Genomic DNA, 17,084 nt, shown 5'->3' with positions numbered 1-17,084 from the left:
AAGCTTTATCATGCAGAGCATGTACTGCCAGGCTGGGTGGGCTCCTCCATTCTGGTTCAGCTGATGCTTAGGAGAACACGGATCCCTTTCCCTGAAAGGGACTGTTTTTCTGTGAATGATGATACTTTGCAAGCGATGAAGCTCAGAGGTGGATACGGCAAGTGCAGACCAGCCAGTTTACTTAAAGGAGCCAAGAGAAACTTTTAGTATCCCTTCCCACTAGGACCCCTTGTTTTTGCTCAGAAACTGGAGGTTGCAGGTGTCATTTTGAGGATTTTAGCAAAATCCTTTGTGGGGTACAGGATGACAGATGTTCACTTTGTATCATTTCCTGTTAGTTTAGGTTCAAGTTTAATTGCAATTCCTATTGCAGGTGTGTTTGGGCAGCATTGGAGGATAGAGAGCTATGTCTGAGTTAGACAGGGACTCTAAAGGTATGAGGAGTTTCCATAAGTAAGCAAGTCTTTTTTTCGTGTAAGGTGAAAGACTGAGGCTTCAGGTCTTCCTTGTACCAAAGCCAACCCGACTGAGGCTCCCTCTTCTCTTTTTCTACTCAGGTCTCATCAGCCAATGGCAGCAGGAGTCAAAGGAGAAGGCCATTTCCCTGCTCCTGTCCCACCTGCCGCTGCTTCAGCCCCGCAACACAGAAGCAAAGTCAGAGTACATGAAGCTGCTGCAGAAAGTGCTGGCATATTCCATTGAGAACAATGCATACATCGAGGAGAGCCGCCAGCTCCTGTCCTATGCACTCATCCATCCAGCCACCACACTCGAGGACCGTAACTCGCTGGCACTCTGGCTGAATCATCTGGAGGAGCGTCTGTCCGGCAGTTACTCCAGTCAGGGCAGGGGGAGGCTAGATACCATCTACCACCCTCGCCAGGGCTCCGATGAGTGGCAAAGCACCATGGACTCAGGCATTGGAGAAGTGGGACATGGCTGGCAAGAGAAGCCTCCCAGAGAAAATGGACATTTGAGTTTTCATTCTTCCAGCTCTGTCCCATCTGCTATCAATAGTATTGGGAATAGCACAAACTCAGGTAAAGAGCTGATGGGCATCAAGTGAAGCATGTGCTACAGATTGCATGTGTTTGAGATTTTGCTCTGACTGGTGGAGTGTTGAAGGGGCATGAATGTATTCATTGCTGCATGATACTCTGGCACTGCAGTGTGCTGTGTGCACCTTCCACAGGCAGCTCTAGTCTTTCTGCAGAGTGCACTAGTTGCCAGTGGCTGGCTACATTAATCTTTTGTTGGTGGCTGTGACTTTTTTTTTTTTTCCTCAGTTGAAACTTGGTGCCCCTCGTCTTTTTTTTTCTTTCCAGTTCTTCCCTGCCAGGTGCACCCCAGTCCTCTGAAGCGTTCCATGTCCCTCATCCCCACGAGCCAGCAGGTTCCCGGCGACTGGATGGGTGCAGAGGAGATCTGTGCGCGGACCTCGTTTGTCAATTCGGAGCATGCACCATTGTCTCCCCAAAGCAGCGTGGCATCCTCAGGCAGCGAGCAGACAGAGGAGCAGAGCTCCTGCCGCAATACGTTTCAGGAGGATGGCAGTGGCATGAAAGGTAGGGAGAGTAGATGGAGTGATTGTTCTGTCTCCCCTCCCCAGGAATCAGCAAAGGACATTTTAACACTGTCTCCTTCCTGGACTTTACTCGTTCAGATAATAGAAGGACTAGGGACAGGCCATGATTAGCAAATAGCATATTTAAAACAAATCCTTTTTTAATCCCAGCTTTACTAACTGCCTTAACCACATCCTCTGGCAATGAATTCCAGAGCTTAATTATGAGTTGCGAGAAAAAGAATTTTCATTTGGATAAGTTCCTGGAGGAGAATTCCATAAACTATCAATAGGGAATAGCCGCTGCTTGTTGCTGGCTTTAATAGCATGGGATCTATTTAACATTTGGGTACTTGCCAGGTACTTGTATCCTGGATTGGCCACTGTTGGAAACAGGATGCTGGGCTTGATGGACCCTCGGTCTGACCCAGTTATGGCAACTTCTGATGTTCTTATGACTTCATGCCATCTAGGCATACAGTAGTGGAAACTTCCTCCATTGTATTAGAATCATTTGGGGGAGGGGGGGGAGAAAGAGGGTTGCCGCAATTGCTAACCTGTCTCCATGTGGGAAGGGAATGTATTCTGTTTCCCTGTACGTACCAGGATCAGTCCAGATGGTGGGTTATGACCCCCGTCCAGCAGATGGAGTCAGACAAGAACTTCTGAGGAGGTGCCACATAAGCCCGCATCCCCGCTATCCCTCTTCAGTATCTTTCTGACTCCAGCAGATAGCAGGGGAACATAAGTTCCCCAGTACATTGGCTTAGTGTATTAATTTTTCTCAGCTTTGCCTTTGTTCTTGTTCAGTTTGTGAGGGATCAAGTTTTCATTTTGTGGGGGGGTGGGGGGGGGGTTCTTTAATCTTGTGAGAGTCACTGTTTGCTGGCTCTCCAATGGGCACTTGCAGACAGGCCTGGTCTTTTTTCTCTCCTGGCTGGGTCTCTGTCTAGTTCCTACCGCATTCTGTTAGCTGGTGGGGTAAGTGCATGTGATTCTTTTATTCACAGGTTTCACTCTTCAACTCGCGCCAAACCACTGGGGTGTACGTTGGAGGTTTCAACCTCTCCTCAGCCGCTTGCCGACCCGCGGCCCCGCGATGTTCATTCCCTGGGGCTGCCACACACCAGGAGGTCCCATTCCTTGGCGGGTATTGGACTGGGTTGGTGGGGTGTTTTTAGTGGTTATTGGGATTGGGCCATACGCTAGCGGTGCCGCCGAGCTTCCATTCCCGCGCTCCCGCTCTCCTCACCCCCACCAAGCGGCATGCCGAGAGCGTCGGCTTGTACGCATGTGGCCGGCTCTCCCAGGAGGGACTTTGCACATGCTGCCTTCCCGGCGGGGAGGGCAGCTCGCAGCGGGGGACGTCACAGAAGCGCACGGTCAGGACCGCAATCCCGCTGAGTGCGGGAACAGTGGCCATCTTGCTGCAGGACCCGATGGACTCCGGAGCCTCATAGGAAGACGCAGAGGCCCCGTTTTCGGCTCTGCCACCAGTTTTGGCTCCAGTACAGGCCTCAGATCCGTTGCCTCAGTCAGGGGATGCCTCGGCCAGCGCCCCCCCCCCCCCCCCCCCCCCCCCCCCCCCCCCCCCCCCCCCCCCCCAACGGGCCCACCAGCCTTTTCTCCGGCATTCATAATTTTGATGCATAATGCCTTTTTGCATCGGATGTCTCAGCCCCTGGATCTCATCCCAGGATCCCCTCCACCCAAGCTGGCACATGCGGATCCTCTCCTGGGGGGTGGCTCTCCCTCGGGGAATTCACCATCATGAAAGGGGGACGGTGGGTCCATCCCAGGATCCCCCTGGTCTGTCCAGAGGGTACTCCCTGTGCGGGGGGGGCGGGCCCGGTTCCAGATCTGGCCGTGGATTATCCTTTACTGGCAGCCCAGATGGAAGGAGACGACCCTCGGGTTCTACGCATTTTTCAAAGGGACGAGCTGGAAGACCTGATCCCGCATATCCTGCAGGAGCTGGATATTGATGCCTCCCCCCCCCCCCGATCCACCAGGTCCTGTACCCACAGCGAAGAAGGGGGACCCTGTGCTGGCGGGGCTCCGGCCGCCGGTGAAGGCATTTCCTACCCATCCCATGTTCCTTCAGTTGGTTTCTAGTGAATGGGATTAGCCCAAAGCCACCCTCAAGGTTAGTAGAGCCATGGAAAAGCTATATCCTCTCCCTGAGGATTTTCTTGATCTGCTCAGGGTCCCCACAGTCGATTCCGTGGTTTCAGCGGTCACCAAACACACCACCAATCCCGGTCATGGGGTGTACGGCGCTGAGGGACCTCAGGACAGGAAGCTGGAGGTGTACCTCGAGAGTGTTTGAAGTCTCGGCGCTGGGAGTGCGGGCGGCCACCTGCAGCTCGCTGGCACAAAGAGCAGGTCTTCGCTGGGTGCAACAGCTCCTTACATCTCAGGATCTGCCTCCAGAGGAGACACGCCAGGCGGACAGGTTGGAGGCTGTGATTGCCTACTGGGCAGACGCTCTGTATGATCTTCTCCGGGTCTTCTCCAGGTCAGTGGTGGCGGCGGTCTCGGCACGACACCTCCTTTGGCTCCGGAACTGGTCGGCAGATTCTTCCTCCGACTCGTCTTGGGTCGCTCCCTTTCAAAGGCAAGTTCCTTTTTGGTGAGGATTTGGATCAGATCATCAAGTCTCTCGGAGAGAATGCGGTGCACAGACTCCCGGAAGATCGGCCGCGATCCACGAGATCTTTCAGTTCCTCCAGAAGTCGATTCCGCACTCAACGCCGTTTCCACAACACGAGACAACAGACTCCCCGGACTCCCTCCTCCCGCTCACATTCTTGGAACAGTCCCTTTCGAGGGCGCAGACCCGGCAAGGAAGGACTGGCCCATGGCACGTCTTCAAAGCCCCCCCAATGATGCCAGGCCGACCCACGCAACGATCCCCAGGATAGGGGGCCGGATTTCTCTATTCTACGAGGAGTGGGTCTGGATCATGTCGGATCAGTGGGTCCTAGATATTCTAAAGCACGGCTATGCATTGGATTTTGTATGGCCCCCAAGGGACAGGTTTCTCTTCTCTCCCTGCGGGTTACTCCAAAAGCAGATCATTGTTCGACAGACATTGGACCGGCTCTTCGCGCTGGGAGCAATTGTCCCAGTGCCTCCCTCAAAAGTGGGCCAGGGCCACTATTCCATCTATTTCGTGGTGCCCAAAAAGGAGGGCACTTTCCGCCCAATACTGGATCTCAAGTCTGTAAATAAGTCCCTCAAGGTACCGCATTTCTGGATGGAGACCCTACGCTCGGTGATGGCGGCAGTCCACCGCGGAGAGTTCCTGGCCTCCCTGGATCTCATGGAGGCGTACCTCCACATTCCAATCCGCAAGGCACACCAACGATTCCTCTGTTTCAAGATCTTAGGACAACATTTTCAATTCCAGGCTCTCCCGTTTGGTCTGGCAACGGCCCCACGAATCTTTACAAAAGTCATGGTGGTGGCGGCCGCCCTGCATCGGGAGGGAATCCTAGTTCACCCCTATGTGGACGACTGGCTCATCTGAGCGAAATCCTTGCGCCAGGGTTATCGGGCGGTCGACAGATTGGTGCAACTACTGCAATCTCTCGGGTGGATCATCAACTATGCCAAGAGCAGCCTCACCCTGTCGTAGTCATTGGACTTCCTGGACGCGAGGTTCGACACGAAGGAGGGCAAAGATTTTCTAAGGTCGGATCGGGCCCAGGTGTTGCGGGACCAGATTCAACGTTTCTCTGGTCTCTCTTGGCCCACAGCTTGGGATTATCTACAGGTCCTGGGATCCATGGCATCCTCTATCGATCTGGTATCTTGGGCCTTCGCGCATATGCGTCCGCTGCAGAGGGCCTTACTTTCCTGCTGGAAGCCGGTGTCGCAGGACTTTCGGGCCATCCTCCCGATTCCACAGGTCGCCGGAGGCAGCTTCCTCTGGTGGCTGGACCCCTGCCATCTGGCTCAGGGAGTATCCCTGAACATCCCGGACTGGATAGTAGTCACCACAGATGCCAGCCTTTCGGGTTGGGGAGCGGTATGTCAGTCAAGGTCCCTGCAGGGACAGTGGACGAAAGCTCAAGCATGATGGCCAATCAACCGCTTGGAAACCAGAGCGGTCCGACTAGTGTTGAAGGGCTTCCTTCCCCTTGTTCGCCATCGGGCGGTCAGGATACTCTTGGACAAGGCGACCACGGTGGTGTACATAAATCGCCAGGGAGGAACAAGAAGCTGTTACGTCTCACTGGAAGCAGACAAACTCATGGAATGGGCAGAACTTCATCTGACCCGATTAGCAGCCTCGCACATTGCAGGAGTGGACAACATTCAGGCAGATTTCTTAAGCCGTCAACATCTCGACCCCGGGGAGTGGGAGCTCTCGGAGGAGGCGATGCACCTGGTTGTACACCGTTGGGGGATTCCTCACTTGGATCTCATGGTGTCAGCCCACAACGCGAAAGCTCTCGCTTCTTCAGCCACAGAAGAGAACGCGGCACAGAGGGTGTCTGCCCTGGTACTGCCATGGCCCCGTCTTCTTCTCTGTGTTTCCGCCTTGGCCTCTGTGGGCAAGGTACTGCGAAGAATCGAACACCATGGCACGGTAATTCTGGTGGCTCCGGAGTGTCCTCGCCGGCCATAGTTCGCAGACCTACTCAACCTGGCGGAGGACGGACCCCCTACGTCTCAGTAATCTTCCGCACCTCCTCTGTCAAGGACAATATTTTTCGACGAGGCAGCTCACTTCTGTCTTGCGGTCTGGCTTTTGAGAGACGCAAATTGAGACGCCGTGGTTATCCGGAGGCCGTGATCTCGACCCTGCTTCGAGCACGAAAGACGTCCACCTCTGTTGCCTACGTCCGGGTGTGGAAGGTTTTCGAATCATGGAGCATGATGCACGAAACACAGCCGAGTCTCGCTTCTGTGGCTCAGATTCTCTCGTTCCTCCAAGCAGGCTTGGAAAAGGGTTTAGCTTACAACTCTCTACGAGTACAGGTTGCTGCTTTGGGAGCCTTGCTTCGTCGAGGGGAGGAAATTCCGCTCTCTTCTCATCCAGATGTCGTCCGGTTCCTTAAGGGAGTAAAGCATCTGAAGCCACCACTCCAAGCTCCCTGCCCCTCTTGGAGCCTCAACTTGGTTCTCTGGATCCTCGGCGGACCTCCTTTCGAGCCTCTACGTGCAGCTACTCTCAAGGACCTCACTCTCAAGATGGCCTTCCTGGTAGCCATTTGTTCGGCCCGCCGTGTCTCCGAGCTTCAAGCGTTATCCTGCAGGGAACCGTATCTGAGATTCACAGACTCGGGGATTACTTTGCGCATGATACCCTCGTTTCTACCCAAGGGTGGTCTCTTCCTTTCACCTTAATCAGACGGTGGAGCTGCCTTCCTTCTCATCGGTTGACTCTCGAGACCTCCAAGCTTGATGTTAAGCGCTGTCTGATGAGTTACCTGAAAGTCACCAATGAGTTCCGTCTCTCGGACCACTTGTTTGTTCTGTGGTCAGGACCTAAGAGGGGATACATGGCTTCTAAGACGACGATTGCTCGCTGGCTGAAGGAGGCTATTGCGGCAGCGAATATTGGTGCAGGAAAAAAGCCACCGTTGGGGGTCCGGGCTCACTCGCTTCGCTCCCAAGTGACATCCTGGGCGGAGACTCTTTCGGTCTCTTCGCAGGAGATCTGCAGAGCGGACACCTGAAAGTCGCTGCATACTTTTGCTTGACACTATTGCTTGGATGTTCAGTCGCCGACCTTGGGTTTTTTTTGGCAACAGGGTCATTCGAGCAGGGCTATCTAAGGCCCACCTTCAGTAGGGAAGCTTTGGTACATCCCACCGTCTGGACTGATCCTGGCACGTACAGGGAAAAGAAAATTATTCCTTACCTGCTAATTTTCGTTCCTGTAGTACCATGGTTCAGTCCAGATGCCCTCCCTCAGATTTGTTGGGATTTGCTCAATTTTTTTTTTTTTTTTTTTTTTTCCCCACTTCTTGACATTCTGGGGTCTCTAGGACCATTCTATTCCTCTGTGGAGCTGTTTCTCACAGTTCTGTTTGCAAGTTTGCCTTTGGCTACCAGTTTTGTTCAGTTTTACGGTTTAGTATCATGTTAAGATGGTTTCTTGATCCCTCCGTTTCTCTCTCTTTCTATGGCTTTGATAGTCTATTTACTGAAGAGGGCTAGCGGGGATGCAGGCTTATGTGGCACCTCCCTCAGAAGTTCTTGTCTGACTCCATCTGCTGGACGGGGGACATAACCCACGGTCTGGACTGATCCATGGTACTACAGGAACGAAAATTAGCAGGTAAGGAATAATTTTCTTATCTGTTGTCCTCTTTCTTCTGCTTTCTCTCTCTCTCTCCAGACGTTCCTACCTGGCTAAAGAGTCTTCGCTTACACAAATATGCTGCCCTGTTCTCCCAGATGAGCTACGAAGAAATGATGACCCTCACTGAGCATCACCTGGAGTCACAGGTGAGTGCTGTATGTGTTTTGCTTTCAGACACATGTAATTAATAGGCCTTTGCCAAAGTGGAGTGATGATTGGGACATTTCCTGCCATCTAAGAGAAGCTTTAGGAGATATGGGGGACAAGGGCTGTCACAGAAGGGGACATCAGAATTGTATTTGGTGTACATGGAATAGATTTTCTCTTTGAGTCACGTAATTAGTTTTCTATTATGCTGCACCCTAGCCTTGAGGATCTTGTCAGTTATGTCTCTCCCCCCCACCCCCCAGCTTACCATTCTGATAGCCTTGTGACAGACATCTGAATTTAGCTTTTTTTCTCTCTTCTGGACAGAATGTAACCAAGGGTGCACGGCATAAGATAGCGCTGAGTATTCAGAAGCTGCGAGACAGGCAGAGTGTGCTGAAATCCCTGGAGAAGGTAAGGCAATGGTTCCCGATTTGTGATCGTGCAGGCTAGGACAGCATCAGGGGCAGCCCACGGGAGGGGGTGTGGGGGAGTGGAAGCAGGAATGAGGTGGTGACAGGATTTGCATTGGACCAAGTAAGTCAGAAGTAGCAGAATTGGAGGAGGCCCACGTTGGCAGGAAGCAGAAGCAGCAGTGGTGGTTGGATGAGTGCAGCAGTGTTCATGATAGTTGGATCAGGGGTGGTCTGGGGAGGCCGAGAGCAGTATCAGCCACAGTAGAGTCAGCAGCAGACCACATATCCTAGAAATTAGGATCCATGGTGGCAGAGCAATTAGGAGCAGCCTGCAGGGGCTGGAAACTAGCAGCACAGTGTCAGAGTGAGGGGAGACACTGAAGGGGATAAATTGGAAGACGGGGGAAACTGGAGAAGATAGACTGGTAGTGGGGTAGATTAAAACTGGAGGGGACAGGCACAGGAAAAGGGAGAGAGACTGGAAAGAAAAAGCATGTGGCTGTGGGGAAGACTGGAGGGGTTCCTGGAGGTTTATAAGGTATCTGCAGAGCGTGGCATAGCAAGCAGCCACAATAAAAGCATTGGTTTGGGATCTATTCAAAGCCCTTATTGCAGGTCGAAAGAGTATTTTGATGGTGGTGGCATCTTAGTCACCTCTTCAGGCAAGTTTTAGAATATTTGACACTCATCAGGAATCACACCTGGAAATAGGTTGTTCTGGGCCACAATGGCTGCAAACCATTAGCGCTCCTTGTGACATTGGGCATGTCACGTCACCCTTCATTGCTTCAGGTACAGACTAAGGACCTCATTTACTAAGCATTTTTCACATAGACATGAATGGGAGAAAAGCCTTAGTAAATCAGGCCCTTAGCTTGTAAGCGCTCTGGGGCTAGGGAAGTACTTTACCTACAGTACCTGAATGAAACCTGCTTTGAAGTGCCTGAAAAGCAGAATGTAAATCAAATAAAAAGCCAGCCATAGACATCCTGTTCAAGATACTTCCAGTTCCTGACCTCTATCTCTGACGCAACTGACTGCATGTTGAGGGCTGATGAAGAAATGGCCAATTAGATTTTTGATGAGGAAATCGTGTGGGGCCAAGAAGCTCTTGTAAAGTGGCTTTCTTTGGCCTGCAGGATATCTTGGAAGGAGGTAACCTGCGGAATGCTCTACAGGAGTTACAGCAGGTAATTATCACCCCCATCAAATCCCACAGCCCTCTGCAGACTCCTCAGAAAGAGGGCTCTGCAGCAGAAGGGCAGACGAGTGGGTGTTCCAGAGGCAGCCCAGACAAGAGCAGCAACGGGCCAGATGGGAAGGATGCCACTGCTGATGGATTCCAAGCCCAGACCACCTCCTCCCCCTGTGATGGAGAATCAGCATCGGCGCCCATTCCTGAAGGTGACATTCCAGGACAGCTAACCAGGGTCATGGGGAAAGGTGAGAAATGACTTAAAGTTAGGCCCAAGGGTGTAACAGAGGAGAGGGCATTGAGAATGATGGAGTTAGGGCAAGAGAGAGAACCACTCAACCCAGTAACTCAGTGTGGATGTTAAAGCATGCATGTGCATTTACAGTTGTAATACTATTTCAGCCTTGCATGAGAGCATTGGAGTTTTTTGGGGGTTTTTTTTGAAAGAAAATTGTGTTGTGAAATGATAGGCTAGGTCCTGCAGACATCTCACTTTGTAATAGGAGCCCGGACATGTACAGTACCCACCTGGCTGCATTGCCTACAGAAAATCCCATCTGGCAGGCAGGAGTTACAAGTGCAGATTAATTTGTGTGCTTCCAGGACTCAGTGCAACACTGAGAGTGAAGGCCACAGTTTTTGCTGCTCTTGCCCGTTATTCTCCTGCTGGGAATGCCTTCTCATATTAAAACAGTCCATTTGTTAACTGTTGGGTGTCATTCCCAGCTTGGGGCGGGAAGGGGAATTCTGCATTGCAGATGGTATGACCATACACAGTATCCATGGCTTTACATAATCTTAACTTTTTGTATCTTGTCAGTGTGTACACAACTCCTGGTGTCTCGGCCAGATGAGGAAAATATCACTTGTTACCTGCACCTTCTCGAGAAGTGCCTGACGCATGAGGTAAAAAGGGAGTGGGGGGTTGGTATGACAAATTACGATGTTTATCCAGGAAAGTGGGAAGTCAAGAGTTTCAATTTCGGCATGACTCAAGGGCTCTGCCGTTCCTCACTGGTTCCCTGTTAAGATGTTCCTTGTTGGTTTTTTTCCAAGGCATTCACAGAGACTCAGAAGAAGAGGCTGCTGTCCTGGAAACAGCAGGTGCTGAAGCTGCTGAGGGCTTTTCCTAGGAAGGCAATGCTGGAGATGCAGGGATATCGCCAGCAGAAAGGGTGTGTATGGAGAGGGGAATGTATAGGTGACCAGCTAGAGCAGTCGCCTCAGTGTGGAGCAGACATGTCAATGTCCTTGCACAAATGTCACCTTACAGGACTGCAGATCTGTCGTGGAATCCTAGTGATATTACAGAACATTTTGGACTGATGGCAATTTTGAGTGTTCCTTGTAATATAAGACATTTGTTTTCCAATGTCAAACTGGCAATTAAGAATGGGTGAGACTGTTGTGTGTATGAGTGAGCTGCTGACAGCTCAGCTGTGGGAGAATGCCAGCTTCCAGCTGTTATATAAGCAGCAAGATGGGGGCAGGGTGTTGATTACACCTCAGGCTGTCAGCTTGCACTTGTTACACAAGCTCTGCTCTTGCACGGCTGCCCCAGTCTGCTCCTCTCCTTTTCACAGTACGCTTTCTGTGGGTGTGTAACCTGCATGCAGCCCAGCCAGACTAGGATGTTAGGAAGTATTTTAAGGTAAATCATGTTGTTGGTCAATGCTTTGGCTGTGGAAAGGAGTTTCCTGCCAGCTGTCCTCACATGTGTACTTGAGTCTGGGCAGGGCAGAGTCTCAAGAGACAGTTTATAAATGTACAATGCCCCAGGGAGAGGTTTTAGCAAAAACAACCATCATTACATAACTGTGTGTGTGAGAATATCTGACTGGAGAATCTCTCAGCATCTGGTTTCCCCGCTTTAGTCCGGAGGTTCCTTGGGAGTCAGAGAGTGGAGGGGAGCGGTGACTTGACAGTGCATGACAGCTGGCTCGGACCCACAAGCTGAGCATGTCTACCTTTCATCTGTGCTCAGAGGAGGCTGTGTATTTGTCTTGGTGACTTTGTCCACAATGACGTCTCATCACATGATGTCCCAGGGTTATTAATTAGAGAAAACTGCATACAGCTAATCTATGGAGCATACACGCACGCTGATCCTTTGGGACGTCACTTTTATATAGTGCAGCCCATGTGTATGATGGGATGCAGCTGGGTACGCATGACTATATGTGAAACTCCACGTATATAGTCAGGATCAGCCATGTGCCTTATATTTCTGCTGCCTATTACGCTCTGCTCATCTGTCTGCTTTTCTTCTCCACAGATGGGCTTTCGGCTCAAACTCACTCCCCATAGCTGGCTCTGTGGGGGTGGGAGTGGCAGTGGCACGTAGGGGTCCACGGCAGTTCCAGATGCCTCAGAGAGCAATCCCCCCATCCCGGCTGGGGATGATGAGTCCAGCTGGAATTGGAGGAGTTTCCCCACAGCATACACTGAACACACCAAGCATAGGGGGCCAGGGAAGGCAGGTGAGGTTATCTGCATGAATGGGCGGAGATACAAGTCTGATCAGTTAGGACCTAATGCTCATGCTAACACTTTTTATTCATGAATTGGCCATGATGGTGAATACTGTGTAATGTTGATGTATGCTATGATAAGATATGTTCAAAATTATGGATGTTCTATGCCTCACAGGAAGCAAGAATTTTGGACCTGCAAGTTTTATAAAAGCTTTAAAATGAAATTGAATGCAGTGTGAGCACATAGTTCAGGAAGAGAAAAAGCAGTAGAGCTAAAGTAGAGTAATATCTGTGGGTGTTGAGGGCGGGGTCGCAGCACTGTCATGCTTGCGAGTGGCAAAGGATGGATACAGCAAGGTCCAAACCTAGGAGGGTATAAGCACAGTGATTTTTTTGCTTGCTGTAGATCGGAGAGTTAAGCCCCGGAGTTTGAGTTTCTAATCCCTAACAGGAAGGCTATCAGGATTGTGTAAGTGCTGTGATTGTATGAAGCTCTGTCAGACTCCTATTTATACCAGAAGGAGGGGGGTTACCAAGGAGAGTTTTGTTCTGAAGCTGGTATACCTGGTTTTCTCCCTTTTACAGAATCTATGGTTTGCCAACCCTGGTGGCAGTAACAGCATGCCCAGCCAGAGTCGAAGCTCTGTTCAGCGCACACACTCGTTGCCTGTTCATTCGTCCCCGCAAGCAATCCTCATGTTCCCACCAGGTAAGACCACCTTATGACCCTATCTCCCATACCCACAAAGTATGAGCAGCATTCTAAGGGTTGTCATGCAGCTCTCATACTTGCCTTGAGTAAGTTTTTTAGTTCTGCTTGCATCTTCTGCACAACTTTGTAATGGGGCTTTTCTTTTATTTATACCCCACGGCACAGTGCCTATTCTTTGGCTGTGGCTCCATGTTTTCTTTTGTGTGCAGATTGCCAGGCTCCCGGGACAGACCTGGAGATTAACCCTACGCTGGAGTCACTATGCCTGAGTATGACGGAGCACGCGCTTGGTGGTAAGAGAGAGAGAGGCATGGAGTCTGAATGGTGGGGGAAATCATGTGCTTGGAGGAGAGGTGGTAGGTGGGGGCGGCACTTCTGTGCCCAGCTGTGGAAGGATATAGAGAAAGGGAGAGAGTACAGAGTCGCTCATGGGAGCTTGAACATAAGGTTTGCCTTACTGGATCAGACCAAAAATCCTTCAAGCCCAGTATCCTGTTTCCAACAGTGGCCAATCCAGGTCACAGATACCTGGCAGGATCCAAAGGAGTAGATAGGTTCCAAGTATCTTATCTCAGGGATAGGCAGTGGATTTCCCTAAGTCCACATTAATAATAGGTTATGGACTTTTCTTCCAGGAACTTGTCTAAACTAACAGCTTTTACTATGTCCTCTAGCAATGAATTCCAGAGCTTAATTATGTGTTTTACAGTACAGCACCTATATAAGATCTGTGCTGTCTCCTGGGGGGGATGTCTGCAGTAAAGGAAAGACATCAAGCTTTTTCAGATTGGCAATTCATAAATCTAAATCATCATTTCCTAGCATATAGTCAGATGGACTCAGGGCCAATGGATTATGCTCCCCTGCCAGCAGATGGAGACTGAGTAAGGCTGCAAAGCTGACGTCACAGTACATATACCCCTGCTATGACCTCAACCCTCCAGTATTCTACATCTCCAGCAGATGGTGGATGTACCTCTCCCTATGGGGATTGCTGTACTTTTTGGAAGGAGAAATTCTACATTCTAAATTGGAGAAAATTGAGCCCTGCTCTCCTGCACTGATACCTAAAGGTCCCTCCCCCAGTTGAAAATTCCTAAGGCGGTTTCAGAGATCCCTGAGGTGTGCCTTGGTCTGGTAGCCGGCCTCTTATGTGAACTTTGCTGCTTAGGCAGCTGAAAGGCAGTGGGTGAAGGAAGCCACCCTCTCCCCCCGCAGCCGGTGACCATCTCTTTACTCAGCTGGTAAGCGCTGAGCCCAAGTAAGTTTAAAAAAAAACAGCTTTGCGGGTTTACCATAGCTCACTGGATTAAGGAGGTGGTCACGGGAGCCTATGTAGAGGCTGGAAAGCCATTACCTTCTCAGGTTAGAGCTCATTCCACCAGGGCTCAGGTAGTCTCATGGGCGGAAGTTCTACTGCTGAGCAGCAACATGGGCCTCCATGGACACCTTCTCCAGCTTTTATCGCCGGACTTACAGGCCCAAAAGGATGCAGCCATTGCACCGGTGGTGCTGACTGGACTGCGGGCAGCCTCCCGCCCCAATCAGGAGTAGCTTTTTTAAATCCTATTGGTCCTGAGTCCATCTTGTTTTCCTTAGTGTAGACAGCTGGACTTAGCGTCCCACCTTTGGCTGCCCAATGACTGTGACACAGGTTCTTCTGTGGAGTGGGCCTCAAATCCAAGGGATTACTTAAGTGTCCATCCAGTTCCTATATTAGTAGACCTATATTCTTACTGGAGTTCGTTGTTTATGACTGGTTGACTACAGTTATGGTTATCCATTTTTAATCAAGTCCTTTCACTAGTATGTCCACAGTGGCTTTTGAAAAGAATACTGGAGGGCTGAGGACACGGCAGGGGTGTATGTACTGTGACGTCAGCTTTGCAGCCTTACTCCGTCTCCATCTGCTGGCATGGGAGCATAACCCATAGGTCCCGAGTCCATCTGTCTACACTTAGTAAGTAATTTCTCCAATAAAATAAACCTTTAGATGATTGAGGGCCCATGAAATATGTGCCTAGGTCGTACCGCAAACTCATTCATCAAACGCATTTTACTACTAGTGGCACAAACTGTGCCATGAATGATTTGCCTGAGGGAGTCCTTGATCAGCTGTATAGATACTGTAAATTGTGACCATTTTTTTTCTGTGCAAAAGATGCAAGTTTCCCCATGGTGTCGAATTTAAATGGGGAGCCCACAGAGGAACGGCAGATAACCCATTTTCTTGGATTTGTTTCTTTATGATAGATGGAACAGACAAGACCTCAACCATCTGAGCTGCTCCTGCAACCTCTGACATAACCTTAGGACCCTCCCAGCAGTCCTTCATGGAGTTTGGGGAGAATGGTGTATCCATCACCTCCCCCACTTTACAGGACATCTCAGTGAGGGGGATCACTACAGTCCACCATCTATATGTTCTAATAATTTCTGCTTTATTATACTTTTACCTATGGTTTAATATTGAAGTACACAATGCCTGGATTGCTACAGTTTAATGTTGAAGCAGAAGCAGGAGGTTTTCTTCTGTCTGTACCTGGTATATATAACGCATGTGAGGGAGAGAAGATCTCATGTGTCAGTTTTTGGAAAAGCTAAAATCTCCCTTTGTGGGCCCCCTCCCCCCTGCATTCTTAGGCTAGTACTGCCACCTTTGAGCTGTTTCTGACACTGCAGCGAGCTTCAGGCTGATATCTAGGGCAGGCTCCTGGTGTATCTGCACTTTGTCTCCCTCCATCGTCAGAGCACGTTGTAGCCAGAGAAATAGGTACTGCAGGGGGGGGCAGCAAGGTGTTTTTCAGCCACTGGCATGGAATCCTCAAACCACCAGTGACTTCCCGTGTGAGGTGAGAGTAGAAGAGGCTAGGCTGTTAGAAACAGCTCGTTTATTTCTTGGAGTCATTCATTTATTAAATAGATTGAGCCTCTAAAACCAGAGACAGTTGCAAGAGGTCTAAGCTATGGGAGGCAGCAAGAGGAGCCTGGAGTGGTCATGGTGTATAGTGATTTGAAGCCATGGCGTGATCAGTGTCTTTTCTGTGAAATCCATTTCCGGCTCATGTCTGTTCAGCGTAGCAACACTGCACAGGGTAAAATGGCAGCGAGGCCTTTTGGCTGACATCACAAAGTGCCTAGCTGGGTGGTGATATCAGGCATGGCCATCTGATGTGTGAAGATGAGATCACTGTGATGCACAGCAGCAAGTGTCACAAAAAGATGCCTGCCTTAGACTATCCTGAAAGGTTTTGAAAAACATCTCTACTTCCATGGGCACTCTTTCTGCCTTATGTTATGCAATGAGTAGGTTGGTGTGGGAAGGCAGAAGTTAGTTAATGGAGATCCTGGCAGCTCTTCAGAGGGATGGGGATGGAGAGAGAAAACAACTTTGTGTAGCAGACAAATTAATATTTAAACCTCCCATTGCCTCTGTGCAGTGTTGTGGTTCTGAGCTAGAAAGGTACACAGTACTGGGGTGGGAAGGGGCTTTAGGTGAAGGTAAAAACACTACACGGGAAAGGAATCGCCCTGTAGGCAGGTACCTGAGCTGCACACTGAAAGTACTCTGTTACAATCCCGTAAGAAGACTCTGCAGGTACTGAGCCTCTCTGAGCAGGGGGAAGGCCGTGACACATCCCTCGTTCAGCTCTCCAGTCTCCTTGCTGCTTGTGATCAGCTCCTGTGTGTTTTTTATTTTAAATTTCATTAACACAAGGGAGATTTGGAGCCCTTTATCCTCCCTAGGGTCTCTGCTACTTCCCTACTTGCTCCCCACCCCCCACCCCACCCCATTTTTAATATGTGTGGCATTGGGATCAGGAGGTGGGGGCTGCAGTGGAGCCCATGGTGGAGAGGGGGAGAGAGTTCCATATCACCTCCCCCTCTCCAAGTAAACCTAACTTCCGTCTTCTGCAAAGTATTTACAGAATAGTAGTAAGTATTTATTTCTACTGTAGAAACGAAACGCCTGTCAGATAGAAATGTTATTTTACATACATTTTATTATGAATAACTTTTGTTATGACTATGGCTGGTAACCATGAATACATTATTAAAAAAAAAAAACCTTTAAAAAAAAGTGTCTGTGTAGGTGCTGCGATGTATAGCATGGGGGTGCTGGGACTTCCTAGTATAAATCTAGGATAAGAAAAATTATTCCTTACCTGCTAATTTTCATTCCTGTAGTACCAGGGATCAGTCCAAACAGTGGGTTATGTCCCCCTTCCAGCAGATGGAGTCCGAGAAAACTTCGAA

The 17,084-nt window shown here is 50.1% G+C and overlaps 1 protein-coding gene across 4 annotated transcripts in view; it reads left to right on the top strand.

Annotated features, from left to right (window-relative positions):
* SAMD4B (sterile alpha motif domain containing 4B) overlaps positions 1-16,908 on the top strand; it is a 49,653-nt gene extending 32,745 nt beyond the window's left edge. For 3 of the 4 annotated variants that reach the window (XM_029619001.1, XM_029618998.1, XM_029618999.1), the window contains exons 3-13: positions 558-1,040; positions 1,326-1,565; positions 7,920-8,029; positions 8,358-8,444; positions 9,586-9,889; positions 10,462-10,547; positions 10,698-10,816; positions 11,917-12,121; positions 12,701-12,824; positions 13,037-13,120; positions 15,081-16,908. In XM_029619001.1, the coding sequence (XP_029474861.1) occupies positions 665-1,040; positions 1,326-1,565; positions 7,920-8,029; positions 8,358-8,444; positions 9,586-9,889; positions 10,462-10,547; positions 10,698-10,816; positions 11,917-12,121; positions 12,701-12,824; positions 13,037-13,120; positions 15,081-15,109 (1,764 nt within the window). In that variant the 5' untranslated portion in view covers positions 558-664 and the 3' untranslated portion in view covers positions 15,110-16,908. The remainder of the gene's footprint in view (positions 1-557; positions 1,041-1,325; positions 1,566-7,919; positions 8,030-8,357; positions 8,445-9,585; positions 9,890-10,461; positions 10,548-10,697; positions 10,817-11,916; positions 12,122-12,700; positions 12,825-13,036; positions 13,121-15,080) is intronic. The other variant, XM_029619000.1, reaches the window with a different exon arrangement.
* The last annotated feature ends 176 nt before the right edge of the window (positions 16,909-17,084 follow it).

Source organism: Rhinatrema bivittatum, chromosome 11, assembly GCF_901001135.1.
Source record: "Rhinatrema bivittatum chromosome 11, aRhiBiv1.1, whole genome shotgun sequence".
In the NCBI taxonomy this organism is placed as follows: domain Eukaryota; kingdom Metazoa; phylum Chordata; class Amphibia; order Gymnophiona; family Rhinatrematidae; genus Rhinatrema; species Rhinatrema bivittatum.
Note: the sequence above shows the minus strand (reverse complement) of the source record. Positions and strands in the feature narration are given on the sequence as shown.